At 53.9% G+C, this 18,026-nt stretch overlaps 2 protein-coding genes across 5 annotated transcripts in view; one reads left to right on the top strand and one right to left on the bottom strand.

Moving 5' to 3' along the window:
- Nucleotides 1–685: 685 nt before the first annotated feature.
- HEMK1 (HemK methyltransferase 1, mitochondrial release factors N(5)-glutamine) overlaps nucleotides 686–18,026 on the bottom strand; it is a 33,625-nt gene continuing 16,284 nt past the window's right edge. For 3 of the 4 annotated variants that reach the window (XM_073645139.1, XM_073645138.1, XM_073645141.1), the window contains exon 12: nucleotides 686–1,320. The gene's annotated coding sequence lies outside the window, so the exon portion shown is untranslated. Of the gene's footprint in view, nucleotides 1,321–1,342; nucleotides 2,656–18,026 lie in introns of those variants that run through there. The other variant, XM_073645140.1, reaches the window with a different exon arrangement.
- CISH (cytokine inducible SH2 containing protein) lies at nucleotides 1,450–4,507 on the top strand. The gene is made up of 3 exons (XM_073645142.1): nucleotides 1,450–1,781; nucleotides 1,962–2,212; nucleotides 3,186–4,507. Exons 1-3 carry the CDS (start codon nucleotides 1,735–1,737, stop codon nucleotides 3,686–3,688), a joined length of 801 nt encoding a protein of 266 aa, XP_073501243.1. The 5' UTR covers nucleotides 1,450–1,734; the 3' UTR covers nucleotides 3,689–4,507.

Genomic DNA, 18,026 nt, shown 5'->3' with positions numbered 1-18,026 from the left:
GCTGGAGGACACAGATGCTCAGTCCCCTCCACCTAATGAGTCGAGTGCTGGAGGACACACAAGCTCACTCACCTCTAACTAGCAAGCAGAGTGCTGGAGGACACACACATTCAGTCCCCTCCACCTAATGAGCCGAGGGCTGGAGGACACACATGCTCAGGCCCCTCCACCTAATGAGTGGGGTGCTGGAGGACACACACGCTCAGGCCCCTCCACCTAATGAGTCGGGTGCTGGAGGACACAAATGCTCAGTCCCCTCCACTTAATGAGCAAAGTGCTGGAGGACACACATGCTCAGTCACCTCCACCTAATGAGCTGGGTGCTTGAGGACACACACGCTCAGTCACCTCCACCTAATGCGCTGAGGGCTGGAGGACACACACGCTCAGTCACCTCTACCTAATGCGCTGAGGGCTGGAGGACACACACGCTCAGTCACCTCCACCTAATGCGCTGAGGGCTGGAGGACACTCAGTTAATCTCACATTTCTCCATATCCTCTGGTCAATGCAAGGCGGCCAATGGATATATTTTTCTGCTTCTTGGTTTAGGAGCAGAGTGGCGGTGGAGCTGAGAAGACCCCCTTTTACAGGGAAAATAACAGAATATAATTTCAGCTGCCAGAGGGGAAAGGAGACTGATTCTGTCCAGATCAGCAGCCGTACCAGGCAGGACACTGACAAATAATGACAAGGATGCTTCTGTAATGATAGAAATACAGTAAATTTGTGGACTTTTGGTATAAAAGTGACTCATGAAATTGCCTTTTTTTCTGCGGGGGTCCTCATCTCTTGGGTTACATTGGGGGTCTCTCATTGGAGAACCCAGCTTATTCTGCATTACACAGAAATAAGAATGGACATGGTGTAATATGGGAATGGTGAGAATGGGCATGGTGTAATATTTCATCTCCCCTGTGGTGGCGCTGCAGGGAAATGTAGCCCCCAAGGTAGGTTTCCCCCACAGATCCCTGGATCGCTGTGTGATCAGCCAATTGTCAAGGGACCCTGGAGAAGTGGAGGACCCTATAAACCAGTGGGGGCCACAGGCGGTGATTAACTTCTTCCTGTAAAGAGCGATGACATCATCCACAGTGGTACGTGACGTCACTGGCAGTCCGGCGGGGGGGCACCAGACCATAGGAGATTTATCCTGGGTGTCTGCCTCCGACCACCCCTGGCTCTAGGAATGAGACATGAGGCCACTTCCGCTGCTTGTCCGGCTAAATATATCCTGACGTGCCTGTGCGACCACGTAATGGCTGCAGGAAGCAGCAGATGAGGAATGTCTGGCGGAATTTCTGGAATCAAACCAATTCCCTGGAAATAAGAGATATAAAAAAATAAGTAACCCTTCCGGTGCCAGCCGAAGCCCCCTTCCTCCATGAGCCCAGCCTCGCTCTGCAGCAGCACTTCCTATCACCCCAGCGGCTGAGGACACAGCAGCAGGCAATGCAGGCGCCTCCCAGGGCAGGCAGCAGGGACAGGACCACTCCTCCTCCGGCCCCCGGCCATTGGTGGATTTACATAGGTCTGCCCACTTTTCCTGGAAAGTTCTTGGAAATATATTAGCCGAGTTCTGCTCTTAAGCTGGGACAACACACACCCAATGCAACTATATATAGCTGCAGCGCGGAGAGGACGCAGTCGCTGAGCGCCGGCACCTGACAAATCGCAGCTTTTCGGAACCGTCGTCCCTTTCCCTGGTACCGAGGTCTCTGCGGTGGGCCACACATGCCTTTCCGCTTTTCCTGGACGGATATGATTCTTTGTGTGAGAAGGTAAGAGACGTTCATTGTTCCGATAGCGGCGCCCTATTCCGCAGCGCAGGACACACAGCGTGACGTCTCCGGTTATTGTGTCGCTCCGCTGAAGGACGCCGCACGTCATGTGTTTTTTTCTTCTGATGCACTAAGGTCCTCTCCACCTGCATCCGTTTAACACTTCTCTCTATTCTCCAGCCCACAGAGCCTCTTGGCAGAGCAAAGGGTTTGTCGACCTTCATCTTGTGTGGGGGTCCCAGGCTTTGCAGCCGACCAAGTCATGCACCCCCTGAACCCTCCCACCTGTCCGGGGCACCCACTGAATGCACCCGAGGTGCCCCCAAGGACGCCTGAGCCCCTGCGGCTGCCGCCACCTCCCCAGAACAACAGGGACCCAGAGGAAGATCTTCTCTGCATTGCCAAGACGTTCTGCTATCTCCGAGAATCCGGTAAGACCCCAAAAAACACTGGAAGCGGAGCAAAACTTTTAATGGGGGGGGGGGGGTTCTCTATAAGTGTATATATTCATAGAAATCGGGTGTCCCTTTAAGTAACACTTTTCTGGCAAACGACTTCTCCTCGTCCTCCCACCCTGATCAGAGATGGTATCGGCTGTACACGGCGGCATCTGGCACCGGACGAGTTTAGCTCACAATGGCGCATTAACCCGACGGAGGCAAAAAAATAATAATAATAATAATAATACAACGCGAGAAATATTCAGCCTCACGGCGGCTTTTCTCCGCGGTCTCACTCGCGACGCTCCCAGATCTCTCTGTATATTCATAGACCCGAGCGGCCACGTTTACAAAGCTGGAACGAGACACGAATGGGTTTGGACCTGGAGCTGCCACTTCTATGGCGTCAGATGGAACATGGCAGAAAGTTTGCTCTGCAAAAAAAAAAATAGCTCCGCGTTTAACCCCAAAAATCCTGGACTTTTTTTTTAAAATTAACTTTTGGACTGATAAAACTGAAATAATTCAGAAAATTTTGGTATGAACTGCAAAACTTCAGAATGTTTTTCTGGATTTTTTTTTTTTTTTTAATTTTACTGGGTTGTGAGCTGTAAAGTCTGCGGGGGTCTTCTGTCGCACGGTTTCCTAGTTGTACCAGACTCGGCTCCCAGGACGGAGGTCACGCAGTTTATTGGGAGCCTGGAATGGAGTAGTGAAAAGTATCACTACAAAATGATCCACTGCTGTTCAGGAAACTGGGAAAGCTGAGTGGCATCGCCACAGGACCTGTGCCGGCTGCTATAATGGAGGTCACCCAGCTTTCCCACAACTGGACAGAAGTGCCGTAATTTAGACATTTAACAGCGGGACAGAAGACGCTGGGAGTTTTATGTCCGGGGAGTTTGGGGTTGATGATCTTAATTTTGAGGTTCCTACAAGTTGTCTCTTTCTCTCCCCCTTTCAGGTTGGTATTGGGGGCCGATTACCGCCACAGAAGCCAAACAGAGACTCCAGATAATGCCAGAAGGCGTCTTCCTGGTGCGGGACAGTACGCACCCCAGTTACCTCTTTACTTTATCCGTCCGGACGAACCGCGGACCTACGAACGTTCGCATCGAGTACTCGGACAGTCTCTTCCGGCTGGACTCTAACTGGCTGTCTAAGCCGCGGATCCTCTCTTTCCCCGACGTCGTCAGCCTGGTGCAATATTACGTCTCGTCCTGCAACTCTGAGAGCTCCAAGGACCCTGCCAGCCAGTCGCCCCCCGCACCCACCTCCCCGAAAGAGCCGGCCGCCGTGCACCTCAAGCTCCTGCAACCGCTGCATCGAAGCGCAGGAAGCCCGAGTCTGCAGCACCTGTGCCGGCTACAGATACACCGCAGCGTGCCGGCGGGCTCAGACCTGACAGAGCTGCCGCTGCCCCGCAGGGTGGTGGACTACCTGCAGCGGTACCCATTCAGGCTCTGATCCTAGCAGGGCAGGACTGACATTTCTTTTACACGTACTTCCCGCCATGCGTCCAAGACTGTATATAGTGACCTATTTATTATAAAGCCCCCCGCACTCGACTATTTGTACTTCTGGGGGTTTTATACTTTCAGTGGATGATTACCCCAGGATGGGCTTCCCTTGCCCCCTCAGAACTGGTGCCAGCAGAGGATTATACCCGTTCTACAGTGGAGCGCGGCGGCCATTGTCTGGACGTGCCCCGTGGGCGTAGTCGCTGACGGACCCCGCGGATGCCTCTGCTGTGCCCTGATAAGGCGGCAGAGCTGCACTTTAGTGGTTTGGTGGTGACGACGGGGGAGGAATCTTTCCGTCTGGACGCTGGAGATGACAATAAATAGGATTTCTTACTAACGTGGCCGTCCTGAGATTATTTAAAGGGCTCTTCCATCTTATATCAAGTCCTTGAGGTCCATTCTAGCACTGGGGAAAACTGGGTGGCCACCAGTATGGCCATCACCACGAGGGCCGACACTCAACTTTCCTACAGCCCTGAATGGCAAACGTGCAGGCAACATTCAGGAGTCTGGGAAAGATGTATCATGGCGGCCATGTTGGTTGTCATTCAGCTTTTCCAGAGACAGATATGAGGCATTAGTAACATTATAGAAGATTTAAAGGGGAACCGCTCCCTAATATAACCGCTGTACATTAGTGCGGTATATTCCATATTACTACACTATACGGAGCTGTTCACACTGTAGCAGAAGACGTTACTGAGGAAAGTACGAGCGCAGTTCACTTAAAGGAGCAGCCAGAGGAATCCTTCAGCTGCAATGCAAACATGAAAGACAGATGGAAAATGATTGTTTTCTCTGCACCACTAAGGGTTAACTCACTTTAAAAAAAGGAAATGAGGTGAAACAATGTGTCGCTCCCTGCCTTCACCTGATACTATGTCTTTAACCCTTTCAGGTTTGTGATGTTCAGCTGCACTGGTTGCCCTCGGGCTCGTTAGTCGCTCGGCCCGGAGACTTTCACTGGATCATTTATACGGAGAATCTCCTGTAATCGCTGCAGATCCACTGATCCTAGTAAAGCTGTGATTGCTCAGCGCCAGGGGGCATAAATCTGGGGTGCCAGGGGGCCGTGGCAAGAGGAAGATCCAGCGAAAACTCCTCTAACTGTACAGCAATGCATCATGGGAAGCAGCATTACTCTGCAGAGGTCCTGTATACAGGAACAATACTCAGCTTTCCCAGGACCCTGAACAGCAAATCAGACGTCCTGTGATTACTGCAAAACCACAGACATAATCCATACAGGGATGTAGAAAGAGAGTGTCCACGAGGGAGTGCCGCAACGAGAGAGTGCCATAGTATAATATGCTCCCAATAGAGAGTATCCTGGTATAGAGTGCCCCTATTAGAGAGTATCCTGGTATAGAGTGCCCCTATTAGAGAGTATCCTGGTATAGAGTGCCCCTATTAGAGAGTACCCTGGTATAGAGTGCCCCTATTAGAGAGTACCCTGGTATAGAGTGCCCCCATTAGAGAGTACCCTGGTATAGAGTGCCCCCATTAGAGAGTACCCTGGTATAGAGTGCCCCCATTAGAGAGTACCCTGGTATAGAGTGCCCCTATTAGAGAGTACCCTGGTATAGAGAGTGTCCCTATTAGAGAGTACCCTGGTATAGAGAGTGTCCCTATTAGAGAGTACCCTGGTATAGAGTGCCCCCATTAGAGAGTACCCTGGTATAGAGTGCCCCCATTAGAGAGTACCCTGGTATATAGTGCCCCTATTAGAAAGTACCCTGGTATATAGTGCCCCTATTAGAGAGTACCCTGGTATAGAGTGCCCCTATTAGAGAGTACCCTGGTATAGAGTGCCCCTATTAGAGAGTGCCCTGGTATAGAGTGCCCCTATTAGAGAGTGCCCTGGTATAGAGTGCCCCAATTAGAGAGTACCATGGTATAGAGTGCCCCTATTAGAGAGTACCCTGGTATAGAGTGCCCCAATTAGAGAGTACCATGGTATAGAGTGCCCCTATTAGAGAGTACCTTGGTACATAGTGCCCCCATTAGAGAGTACCCTGGTATATAGTGCCCCTATTAGAGAGTACCTTGGTATAGAGTGCCCCTATTAGAGAGTACCATGGTATATAGTGCCCCTATTAGAGAGTACCCTGGTATAGAGTGCCCCTATTAGAGAGTACCCTGGTATATAGTGCCCCTATTAGAGTACCCTGGTATATAGTGCCCCTATTAGAGAGTACCCTGGTATAGAGTGCCCCTATTAGAGAGTACCCTGGTATAGAGTGACCCTATACTCCACGGCCCCACTATCAGTATTTTGTCAGTATTTTTTCTCAGGAGTGTACCCTGTTATGGATTGCCCCGGTTAGAGAATACCCTTGTATAAAGTGCCCTTACGTATACTATACTTAGTATAGTGCCCTTATTATAGAATACTCTGGTATAATGCCGCTATTAGTGAGTGCCATAGTACACCATGACTCAGGGGGGCACGGACACCCACTGCGGTGTATATAGACTCATTTACAGGCAATGATCCATGGGAAGTAAAAGCTCACTGGATTTCCTCCATAAGAGATGTTATCCCACCCCAGACAATAGGAATCACCAAAATTACTAAGCCCCATCTACAAGAAGCTGTTCTATGGTTCTTGTGCCCTGTCGGTGCAGGTGTCGGTTCATGTGCCCCCTCTGGCTTAGGAGGGGTCTCTAGCTTGGCTCTTATCTCCCTGACTTTTTTGGGTGATGTTGGAGGGATGGCGGTGACGTGGCGTTATCACCGGTCGTATATCGCCGTCTCTCCCCCATGTAAACCTGTATTCTTCCACACTCTCCGCTGCCAATTATTCCTCCGGTAGATGTTCTCTGCATTCAGCCGCCGGGCAGGGTTACACTTTACAGACACACAAATATTTCTGAGACTTCTCTCCCCACCCTCGTCCTCTGCAGAACACAGGGTTTACCAGGAAACGCTCGTCACAGGATTTCTGAGAATCTGAGCAGAGACAGAAGCAGGAGGCAGAGAGACGGCGCAGATCGGGGCACCACAAAACCGCTCCTCACACAGCCCGGCTAATCAGGGGCCCCCGGCTAATCAGGGGCCCCACCTAATCAGGGGGCCCGGCTAACACGGCTGCAGTCAGAACTGGAGGATCCGTCCGTGCGCTCCTGTCCAGGAATTAAAGGGACAATAACCCAAAAGCCCGAGCTTATAACAGTACAGAGGCATTATAAGAGGAGTAATAGAGTGTACAGTCCCCTCCCACAGTAATGGCTGATAACAGGGAGTAATAGATTGTAGTCACCCATCCGGTCACGTATAGCGGTACCCGGGCAGATGCACCAGTCGTGCCCGCTGTTTGTGGGTCCCCGGCTTTCTGCGGCCCCCTGCCCCCGCCCGGTGATGCCCCTCGCACAGGTAGCTGGCTGATGACCTGAGCTGTAATAACTGTGGTAGTACAGGTTGTCACCCAACTTTCCTAGAAGCAGGAATAACATCTGGAGAGGTTTTCTGGAATCCCTTTGCTTAGAGGCAGACTATGTGCGGAGTCGGCATTGCTCTGCGGTGCTCCTGCGGTACCTCCGGCTGTTTGTCACGTCAGGTATATGTCATTTACACACGACGGCGGCGGCGGCTCGAAGTAGCAGAAAGCGAGTTCCACAGAAAACGTCATGAGTGCAGGCGGCTGCGAGCTCTGCGGATCACAACCCCCACCCTCCTCCTCTGCATTTCTCTGGAACTAGGCCCTTTCTAAGAAATCCTGATAAAGCCGTGGGCGGAGCCTGGGAGCGGCGCGCAGCCAATCACAGCGCTGGCAGGTTCCTCTTCCTAGGAAAACCGAGGCTCGGAAAATCCCTCCTGATTTCCTGGGAACTGACACAAAGCCTCCAATAATGTGTCAGCGGGACGCGGGGTGAAGGGCAGCGGAAGCACCACCAAAAATCTATAGATACAATGTATCAGCGCAAAAAACGGTGGATTTAACTCCTGATCTGCTGGGGCTTGTGATCTGGACTTTTGTATGCGAGTCCTATAGAGAAGCCTGTGGGGAAAGCACCCGAAACAATCCACAGCCACAAGGATGTTGTGTGCGGAGCCAGACTTAAACTCCCGCCTTGGACCCTTGCTGATCGATGGGGGTCCGACCGCTGGGACCCTCAATAATCCCAATTGTGGGGTTCTGAAGTGCCCCTTGAGAAGCGGCCGTGCCCCCTCCAGTCAATGCACATGGGATAGCGGAGAGAGCGCCCCCCATGTGTGAGGAACAGGGACCAGGACCCTTAGTTTCAGGATTAGGGGGCAGATGCCAAGAGACAAACTCATTAGTGTATGTTCCTTTAAATGTCAGTCTGTCCTCTCCATCTGCTGTGAACATGAGTGCAGACTATTGTTCTCTGTTATCAGCCAGGTGAACCAGGCTCAAATCATTCTCCAGTCACCAGCAGTTGTAGCCACCACAGGGGCTGCCCCTCGGCCTTCCCAAAGTTTCCTCCACTGGCAGATTCTCAGAAATCGGATTTGGAGCAGCAGAAGACCGGTCAGGTTCTGATCCCTTCTGTCAATCTGATCTCCCCCCATTCTCCTGTGTAGGGGGTGCGGTGCTCGGTTGCAGACCTCCGCTGCCACATTTGGTGTCCTGGATTCTCAGGAATCGGGATGAGATCTGACGAGTCGGGTTCTGATCTCTTCTGTGGATTTGATCTCCCCCCGTTCTCCTCTGTAGGGGGTGCAGTGCTCGGTTGCAGACCTCCGCTGCCACATTTGGTGTCCTGGATTCTCAGGAATCGGGATGAGATCTGACGAGTCGGGTTCTGATCTCTTCTGTGGATTTGATCTCCCCCCGTTCTCCTCTGTAGGGGGTGCAGTGCTCGGTTGCAGACCTCCGCTGCCACATTTGGTGTCCTGGATTCTCAGGAATCGGGGTGAGATCTGACGAGTCGGGTTCTGATCTCTTCTGTCAATCTGATCTCCCCCCGTTCTCCTCTGTAGGGGGTGCGGTGCTCGGTTGCAGACCTCCGCTGCCACATTTGGTGTCCTGGATCCTCAGGAATCGGGGTGAGATCTGATGAGTCGGGTTCTGATCTCTTCTGTCAATCTGATCTCCCCCCGTTCTCCTCTGTAGGGGGTGCGGTGCTCAGTTGCGGATCTCCGCTGCCACATTTGGTGTCCTGGATTCTCAGGAATCGGGATGAGATCTGACGAGTCGGGTTCTGATCTCTTCTGTGGATTTGATCTCCCCCCATTCTCCTGTGTAGGGGGTGCGGCGCTCGGTTGCGGACCTCCGCTGCCACATTTGGTGTCCTGGATTCTCAGGAATCGGGATGAGATCTGACGAGTCGGGTTCTGATCTCTTCTGTGGATTTGATCTCCGCCCATTCTCCTGTGTAGGGGTTGCGGTGCTCGGTTGCAGACCTCCGCTGCCACATTTGGTGTCCTGGATTCTCAGGAATCGAGGTGAGATCTGACGAGTCGGGTTCTGATCTCTTCTGTGGATCTGATCTCCCCCCATTCTCCTGTGTAGGGGGTGTGGTGCTCGGTTGCGGACCTACGCTGCCACATTTGGTGTCCTGGATTCTCAGGAATCGGGATGAGATCTGACGAGTCGGGTTCTGATCTCTTCTGTGGATTTGATCTCCCCCCATTCTCCTGTGTAGGGGGTGTGGTGCTCGGTTGCGGACCTCTGCTGCCACATATGGTGTCCTGGATTCTCAGGAATCGGGATGAGATCTGACGAGTCGGGTTCTGATCCCTTCTGTGGATCTGATCTCCCCCCATTCTCCTCTGTAGGGGGTGCGGTGCTCGGTTGCGGACCTCCGCTGCCACATCTGGTGTCCTGGATTCTCAGGAATCAAGGTGAGATCTGACGAGTCGGGTTCTGATCTCTTCTGTGGATTTGATCTCCCCCATTCTCCTCTGTAGGGGGTGCGGTGCTCAGTTGCAGACCTCCGCTGCCACATTTGGTGTCCTGGATTCTCAGGAATCGGGGTGAGATCTGACGAGTCGGGTTCTGATCCCTTCTGTGGATCTGATCTCCCCCCATTCTCCTGTGTAGGGGGTGTGGTGCTTGGTTGCGGACCTCCGCTGCCACATTTGGTGTCCTGGATTCTCAGGAATCGGGGTGAGATCTGACGAGTCGGGTTCTGATCCCTTCTGTGGATCTGATCTCCCCCCATTCTCCTGTGTAGGGGGTGCGGTGCTTGGTTGCGGACCTCCGCTGCCACATTTGGTGTCCTGGATTCTCAGGAATCGAGGTGAGATCTGACGAGTCGGGTTCTGATCTCTTCTGTGGATCTGATCTCCCCCCATTCTCCTGTGTAGGGGGTGTGGTGCTCGGTTGCGGACCTACGCTGCCACATTTGGTGTCCTGGATTCTCAGGAATCGGGATGAGATCTGACGAGTCGGGTTCTGATCTCTTCTGTGGATTTGATCTCCCCCCATTCTCCTGTGTAGGGGGTGTGGTGCTCGGTTGCGGACCTCTGCTGCCACATATGGTGTCCTGGATTCTCAGGAATCGGGATGAGATCTGACGAGTCGGGTTCTGATCTCTTCTGTGGATCTGATCTCCCCCCATTCTCCTGTGTAGGGGGTGCGGTGCTCAGTTGCAGACCTCCGCTGCCACATTTGGTGTCCTGGATTCTCAGGAATCGGGGTGAGATCTGACGAGTCGGGTTCTGATCCCTTCTGTGGATCTGATCTCCCCCCATTCTCCTGTGTAGGGGGTGCGGTGCTTGGTTGCGGACCTCCGCTGCCACATTTGGTGTCCTGGATTCTCAGGAATCGGGGTGAGATCTGACGAGTCGGGTTCTGATCCCTTCTGTGGATCTGATCTCCCCCCATTCTCCTGTGTAGGGGTTGCGGTGCTTGGTTGCGGACCTCCGCTGCCACATTTGGTGTCCTGGATTCTCAGGAATCGGGGTGAGATCTGACGAGTCGGGTTCTGATCCCTTCTGTGGATCTGATCTCCCCCCATTCTCCTGTGTAGGGGTTGCGGTGCTTGGTTGCGGACCTCCGCTGCCACATTTGGTGTCCTGCATTCTCAGGAATCAAGGTGAGATCTGACGAGTCGGGTTCTGATCTCTTCTGTGGATTTGATCTCCGCCCATTCTCCTCTGTAGGGGGTGCGGTGCTCAGTTGCGGACCTCCGCTGCCACATTTGGTGTCCTGGATTCTCAGGAATCGGGATGAGATCTGACGAGTCGGGTTCTGATCTCTTCTGTGGATTTGATCTCCGCCCATTCTCCTCTGTAGGGGGTGCGGTGCTCAGTTGCGGACCTCCGCTGCCACATTTGGTGTCCTGGATTCTCAGGAATCGGGGTGAGATCTGACGAGTCGGGTTCTGATCTCTTCTGTGGATCTGATCTCCCCCCATTCTCCTGTGTAGGGGGTGCGGTGTTCGGTTGCGGACCTCCGCTGCCGGCCGCTGATTTTTTCCATCTTTACTTTTCCATGAATTTATAAATTTATCCATTTTACAGAAATTCTTTTAGATCATAAACATTCACTGGAAAGATGGAATTCTCCGCAGTCAGGAATCTGCCAAACAAATCCCCTCTTCTGCCGAGTCCAGGGTCTGCAATTCCCTTAAGGACGCCCGGTACGGGGTTTCCTGGAATCCCTGCTCACACACATCTGCTCCGGATCATATAGAATCACCTCCCGGGACAGGTATTATTGGAGCGAGGGTCTTCTCTTCAGGGTGAGGGGCTTCTGAGATGACGAACCACAATATAAAGTGCCGTCCTATAATATCTGACATATGACGATCACAAAGTGCCGGACTATCAAGACTTTCTGTGCGATCAGGCCCGGATGTTGCTAGTGATTGATTAGTGTGAAGGCCAAATCTGTGCAACCTCTGACGGACATTCTTGTATATCCCTTTATCACAGACCCCTATAATAATCTCTGTACGTCGCAGCGTGGGCTTTTAGCGGATATTTTATATTTCCGTTGCCATGGTTATAAGGCGCTTACCATTGTATCCAACGCTGAGTTACATTATATCCGCCTCGTACTGATCAGCGGGAGTCGTCACCGCTGATCCATCCGATTTCCCAGGCAGCAATGAAAGACACTACAGTCTAAAAGTCAGTGCTAAGCGGCAGATAATCTGTGTCTTAATTTCCACCCCCCCAAAAAAAATTCCAATCTGACATTATTAAAAAAAATGTAAAAAAAGTTCTGCAACTTTATAATATTTTTTACATTTTCACCTTCCATCATTAAGATCTCTGCTTGCTGTCAGAGACTGGCCTACAAGCAAAAGGCTCAAAATCCACTGCTCAAGGGAAGGTAAAGCCCCGCAGACAGGAGGTTTCCATTTACTGACAGCAAGCGGAGGTCGTGAAGCACATGGAGATCAATGACTCGGGCGTTTTACACAATGAAGATCGAAACTGAACAGATTCATAGCACGGAATAAAAAAATAGAGATTCCTGCCGTCCGTCCAGAGAATTGTACAAAAGGGACCGAGCAGGAAAAGCCTCGACCACAGAGCTGACAATCCACAGAGCAGACACCATCATACGAGACATCAGGGAAAGTCAGACAATTTACACCCTCATCATTCATTGCTGAATTCCTGGAAAGATCTGCAGGACGGCCGGGACTTTGTCACCCTAGATTCTAAGAACTGGCAACAGTGAGCGATTCCTGATGGAGGGGGAGGGACGGGGCGGCAGGAAGACAGGCACAGAGGAGGAGGAGGAGGAGGAGAGAAAACTGAGGGGCCAAGGGGAAGACGGACACAGAGGAGGAGAGAAAACTACGGGGCCGAGGGGAAGACGGACACAGAGGAGAGAAAACTACGGGGCCGAGGGGAAGACGGACGCAGAGGAGGAGAGAAAACTACGGGGCCGCGGGGAAGACGGACACAGAGGAGGAGAGAAAACTACGGGGCCACGGGGAAGACGGACACAGAGGAGGAGAGAAAACTACAGGGCCGAGGGGAAGACGGACACAGAGGAGGAGAGAAAACTACGGGGCCGAGGGGAAGACGGACACAGAGGAGGAGAGAAAACTACGGGGCCGCGGGGAAGACGGACACAGAGGAGGAGAGAAAACTGCGGGGCCGCGGGGAAGACGGACACAGAGGAGGAGAAAAAACTACGGGGCCGAGGGGAAGACGGACGCAGAGGAGGAGAGAAAACTACGGAGCCGCGGGGAAGACGGACACAGAGGAGGAGAAAAAACTACGGGGCCGAGGGGAAGACGGACGCAGAGGAGGAGAAAAAACTACGGGGCCGAGGGGAAGACGGACACAGAGGAGGAGAGAAAACTACGGGGCCGAGGGGAAGACGGACACAGAGGAGGAGAAAAAACTACGGGGCCGAGGGGAAGACGGACGCAGAGGAGGAGAAAAAACTACGGGGCCGAGGGGAAGACGGACACAGAGGAGGAGAGAAAACTACGGGGCCGAGGGGAAGACGGACACAGAGGAGGAGAAAAAACTACGGGGCCGAGGAGAAGACGGACGCAGAGGAGGAGAAAAAACTACGGGGCCGAGGGGAAGACGGACACAGAGGAGGAGAAAAAACTACGGGGCCGCGGGGAAGACGGACACAGAGGAGGAGAGAAAACTACGGGGCCGCGGAGAAGACGGACACAGAGGAGGAGAGAAAACTACGGGGCCGCGGAGAAGACGGACACAGAGGAGGAGAGGAAACTACGGGGCCGCGGGGAAGACGGACACAGAGGAGGAGAGAAAACTACGGGGCCGCGGAGAAGACGGACACAGAGGAGGAGAGAAAACTACGGGGCCGCGGAGAAGACGGACACAGAGGAGGAGAGAAAACTACGGGGCCGCGGAGAAGACGGACACAGAGGAGGAGAGAAAACTACGGGGCCGCGGGGAAGACGGACACAGAGGAGGAGAGAAAACTACGGGGCCGCGGAGAAGACGGACACAGAGGAGGAGAGAAAACTACGGGGCCGCGGGGAAGACGGACACAGAGGAGGAGAGAAAACTACGGGGCCGCGGGGAAGACGGACACAGAGGAGGAGAGAAAACTACGGGGCCGCGGAGAAGACGGACACAGAGGAGGAGAGAAAACTACGGGGCCGAGGGGAAGACGGACACAGAGGAGGAGAGAAAACTACGGGGCCGCAGGATTAGACGGACACAGAGGAGGAGAGAAAACTACGGGGCAGCAGGATTAGACGGACACAGAGGAGGAGAGAAAACTACGGGGCCGCGGAGAAGACGGACACAGAGGAGGAGAGAAAACTAAGGGGCCGAGGGGAAGACGGACACAGAGGAGGAGAGAAAACTACGGGGCCGCAGGATTAGACGGACACAGAGGAGGAGAGAAAACTACGGGGCCGCAGGATTAGACGGACACAGAGGAGGAGAGAAAACTACGGGGCCGCAGGATTAGACGGACACAGAGGAGAGAAAACTATGGGGCTGCGGTGAAGATGGACGCAAAGGAGGAGGAGGAGAGAAAACTACGGGGCCGCAGAGAAGACAGACACAGAGGAGGAGAGAAAACTACGGGGCCAAGGGGAAGACAGACACAGAGGAGGAGAGAAAACTATGGGGCTGTGGTGAAGATGGACGCAAAGGAGGAGGAGGAGAGAAAACTACGGGGCCGAGGGGAAGACGGACACAGAGGAGGAGAGAAAACTACGGGGCCGCAGGATTAGACGGACACAGAGGAGGAGAGAAAACTACGGGGCCGCAGGATTAGACGGACACAGAGGAGGAGAGAAAACTACGGGGCAGCAGGATTAGACGGACACAGAGGAGGAGAGAAAACTACGGGGCCGCGGAGAAGACGGACACAGAGGAGGAGAGAAAACTACGGGGCCGCGGAGAAGACGGACACAGAGGAGGAGAGAAAACTACGGGGCCGAGGGGAAGACAGACACAGAGGAGGAGAGAAAACTACGGGGCCAAGGGGAAGACAGACACAGAGGAGGAGAGAAAACTATGGGGCTGTGGTGAAGATGGACGCAAAGGAGGAGGAGGAGAGAAAACTATGGGGCTGCGGTGAAGATGGACGCAAAGGAGGAGGAGGAGAGAAAACTACGGGGCCGCAGGGAAGACAGACACAGAGGAGGAGAGAAAACTACGGGGCCGCAGGGAAGACAGACACAGAGGAGGAGAGAAAACTACGGGGCCAAGGGGAAGACAGACACAGAGGAGGAGAGAAAACTATGGGGCTGCGGTGAAGATGGACGCAGAGGAGGAGGAGAGAAAACTACGGGGCCGCAGGGAAGACAGACACAGAGGAGGAGAGAAAACTACGGGGCCGCAGGGAAAACAGACACAGAGGAGGAGAGAAAACTACGGGGCCAAGGGGAAGACAGACACAGAGGAGGAGAGAAAACTACGGGGCTAAGGGGAAGACGGACACAGAGGAGGAGATAAAACTACAGGGCTGCGGGGAAGATGGACGCAAAGGAGGAGATAAAACTACAGGGCTGCGGTGAAGATGGACGCAAAGGAGGAGGAGGAGAGAAAACTACGGGGCCGCAGGGAAGACAGACACAGAGGGGGAGAGAAAACTACGGGGCTAAGGGGAAGACGGACACAGAGGAGGAGATAAAACTACAGGGCTGCGGGGAAGATGGACGCAAAGGAGGAGATAAAACTACAGGGCTGCGGGGCAGATGGACGCAAAGGAGGAGGAGGAGAGAAAACTACGGGGCCGCAGGGAAGACAGACACAGAGGGGGAGAGAAAACTACGGGGCTGCGGGGAAGATGGACGCAAAGGAGGAGGAGGAGGTGGAGGTGGAGGAGGAGGAGGAGGAGGAGCAGGAGGAGGAGGGAAAACTATGGGGCCAAGGGGAAGACGGACACAGAGGAGGAGAGAAAACTATGGGGCCGCAGGATTAGATGGACACAGAGGAGGAGAGAAAACTGTGGGGCCGCAGGATTAGACGGACACAGAGGAGAGAAAACTACGGGGCCGCAGGATTAGATGGACACAGAGGAGGACAGAAAACTGTGGGGCCGCAGAATTAGATGGACGCAGAGGAGGACAGAAAACTGTGGGGCCGCAGGATTAGATGGACACAGAGGAGGAGAGAAAACTACGGGGCCGCAGGATTAGATGGACGCAGAGGAGCAGAGAAAACTGTGGGGCCGCAGGATTAGATGGACACAGAGGAGAGAAAACTACGGGGCCGAGGGGAAGACGGACACAGAGGAGAGAAAACTACGGGGCCGCGGGGAAGACGGACACAGAGGAGGAGAAAAAACTACGGGGCCGCGGGGAAGACGGACACAGAGGAGGAGAGAAAACTACGGGGCCGCGGAGAAGACGGACACAGAGGAGGAGAGAAAACTACGGGGCCGCGGAGAAGACGGACACAGAGGAGGAGAGAAAACTACGGGGCCGCGGGGAAGACGGACACAGAGGAGGAGAGAAAACTACGGGGCCGCGGAGAAGACGGACACAGAGGAGGAGAGAAAACTACGGGGCCGCGGGGAAGACGGACACAGAGGAGGAGAGAAAACTACGGGGCCGCGGGGAAGACGGACACAGAGGAGGAGAGAAAACTACGGGGCCGCGGAGAAGACGGACACAGAGGAGGAGAGAAAACTACGGGGCCGAGGGGAAGACGGACACAGAGGAGGAGAGAAAACTACGGGGCCGCAGGATTAGACGGACACAGAGGAGGAGAGAAAACTACGGGGCAGCAGGATTAGACGGACACAGAGGAGGAGAGAAAACTACGGGGCCGCGGAGAAGACGGACACAGAGGAGGAGAGAAAACTACGGGGCCGAGGGGAAGACGGACACAGAGGAGGAGAGAAAACTACGGGGCCGCAGGATTAGACGGACACAGAGGAGGAGAGAAAACTACGGGGCCGCAGGATTAGACGGACACAGAGGAGGAGAGAAAACTACGGGGCCGCAGGATTAGACGGACACAGAGGAGAGAAAACTATGGGGCTGCGGTGAAGATGGACGCAAAGGAGGAGGAGGAGAGAAAACTACGGGGCCGCAGAGAAGACAGACACAGAGGAGGAGAGAAAACTACGGGGCCAAGGGGAAGACAGACACAGAGGAGGAGAGAAAACTATGGGGCTGTGGTGAAGATGGACGCAAAGGAGGAGGAGGAGAGAAAACTATGGGGCCGCAGGGAAGACAGACACAGAGGAGCAGAGAAAACTACGGGGCCAAGGGGAAGACAGACACAGAGAAGGAGAGAAAACTATGGGGCTGCGGTGAAGATGGACGCAAAGGAGGAGGAGGAGAGAAAACTACGGGGCCGCAGGGAAGACAGACACAGAGGAGGAGAGAAAACTACGGGGCCGCAGGGAAGACAGACACAGAGGAGGAGAGAAAACTACGGGGCCAAGGGGAAGACAGACACAGAGGAGGAGAGAAAACTATGGGGCTGCGGTGAAGATGGACGCAGAGGAGGAGGAGAGAAAACTACGGGGCCGCAGGGAAGACAGACACAGAGGAGGAGAGAAAACTACGGGGCCGCAGGGAAAACAGACACAGAGGAGGAGAGAAAACTACGGGGCCAAGGGGAAGACAGACACAGAGGAGGAGAGAAAACTATGGGGCTGCGGTGAAGATGGACGCAAAGGAGTAGTAGGAGAGAAAACTACGGGGCCGCAGGGAAGACAGACACAGAGGGGGAGAGAAAACTACAGGGCTGCGGGGAAGATGGACGCAAAGGAGGAGATAAAACTACAGGGCTGCGGTGAAGATGGACGCAAAGGAGGAGGAGGAGAGAAAACTACGGGGCCGCAGGGAAGACAGACACAGAGGGGGAGAGAAAACTACGGGGCTAAGGGGAAGACGGACACAGAGGAGGAGATAAAACTACAGGGCTGCGGGGAAGATGGACGCAAAGGAGGAGATAAAACTACAGGGCTGCGGGGAAGATGGACGCAAAGGAGGAGATAAAACTACAGGGCTGCGGGGAAGATGGACGCAAAGGAGGAGGAGGAGAGAAAACTACGGGGCCGCAGGGAAGACAGACACAGAGGGGGAGAGAAAACTACGGGGCTGCGGGGAAGATGGACGCAAAGGAGGAGGAGGAGGTGGAGGTGGAGGAGGAGGAGGAGGAGGAGGAGGAGGAGGAGGAGGGAAAACTATGGGGCCAAGGGGAAGACGGACACAGAGGAGGAGAGAAAACTATGGGGCCGCAGGATTAGATGGACACAGAGGAGGAGAGAAAACTACGGGGCCGCAGGATTAGACGGACACAGAGGAGAGAAAACTACGGGGCCGCAGGATTAGATGGACACAGAGGAGGACAGAAAACTGTGGGGCCGCAGAATTAGATGGACGCAGAGGAGGACAGAAAACTGTGGGGCCGCAGGATTAGATGGACGCAGAGGAGGACAGAAAAC

The sequence above is a fragment of the Phyllobates terribilis genome, unplaced genomic scaffold, assembly GCF_046119375.1.
Source record: "Phyllobates terribilis strain yellow unplaced genomic scaffold, ASM4611937v1 Scaffold_8__6_contigs__length_399053987, whole genome shotgun sequence".
NCBI classification, from domain to species: domain Eukaryota; kingdom Metazoa; phylum Chordata; class Amphibia; order Anura; family Dendrobatidae; genus Phyllobates; species Phyllobates terribilis.
The sequence above is the reverse complement of the archived record's forward strand: the minus strand, read 5'-3'. Positions and strand labels throughout refer to the sequence as shown.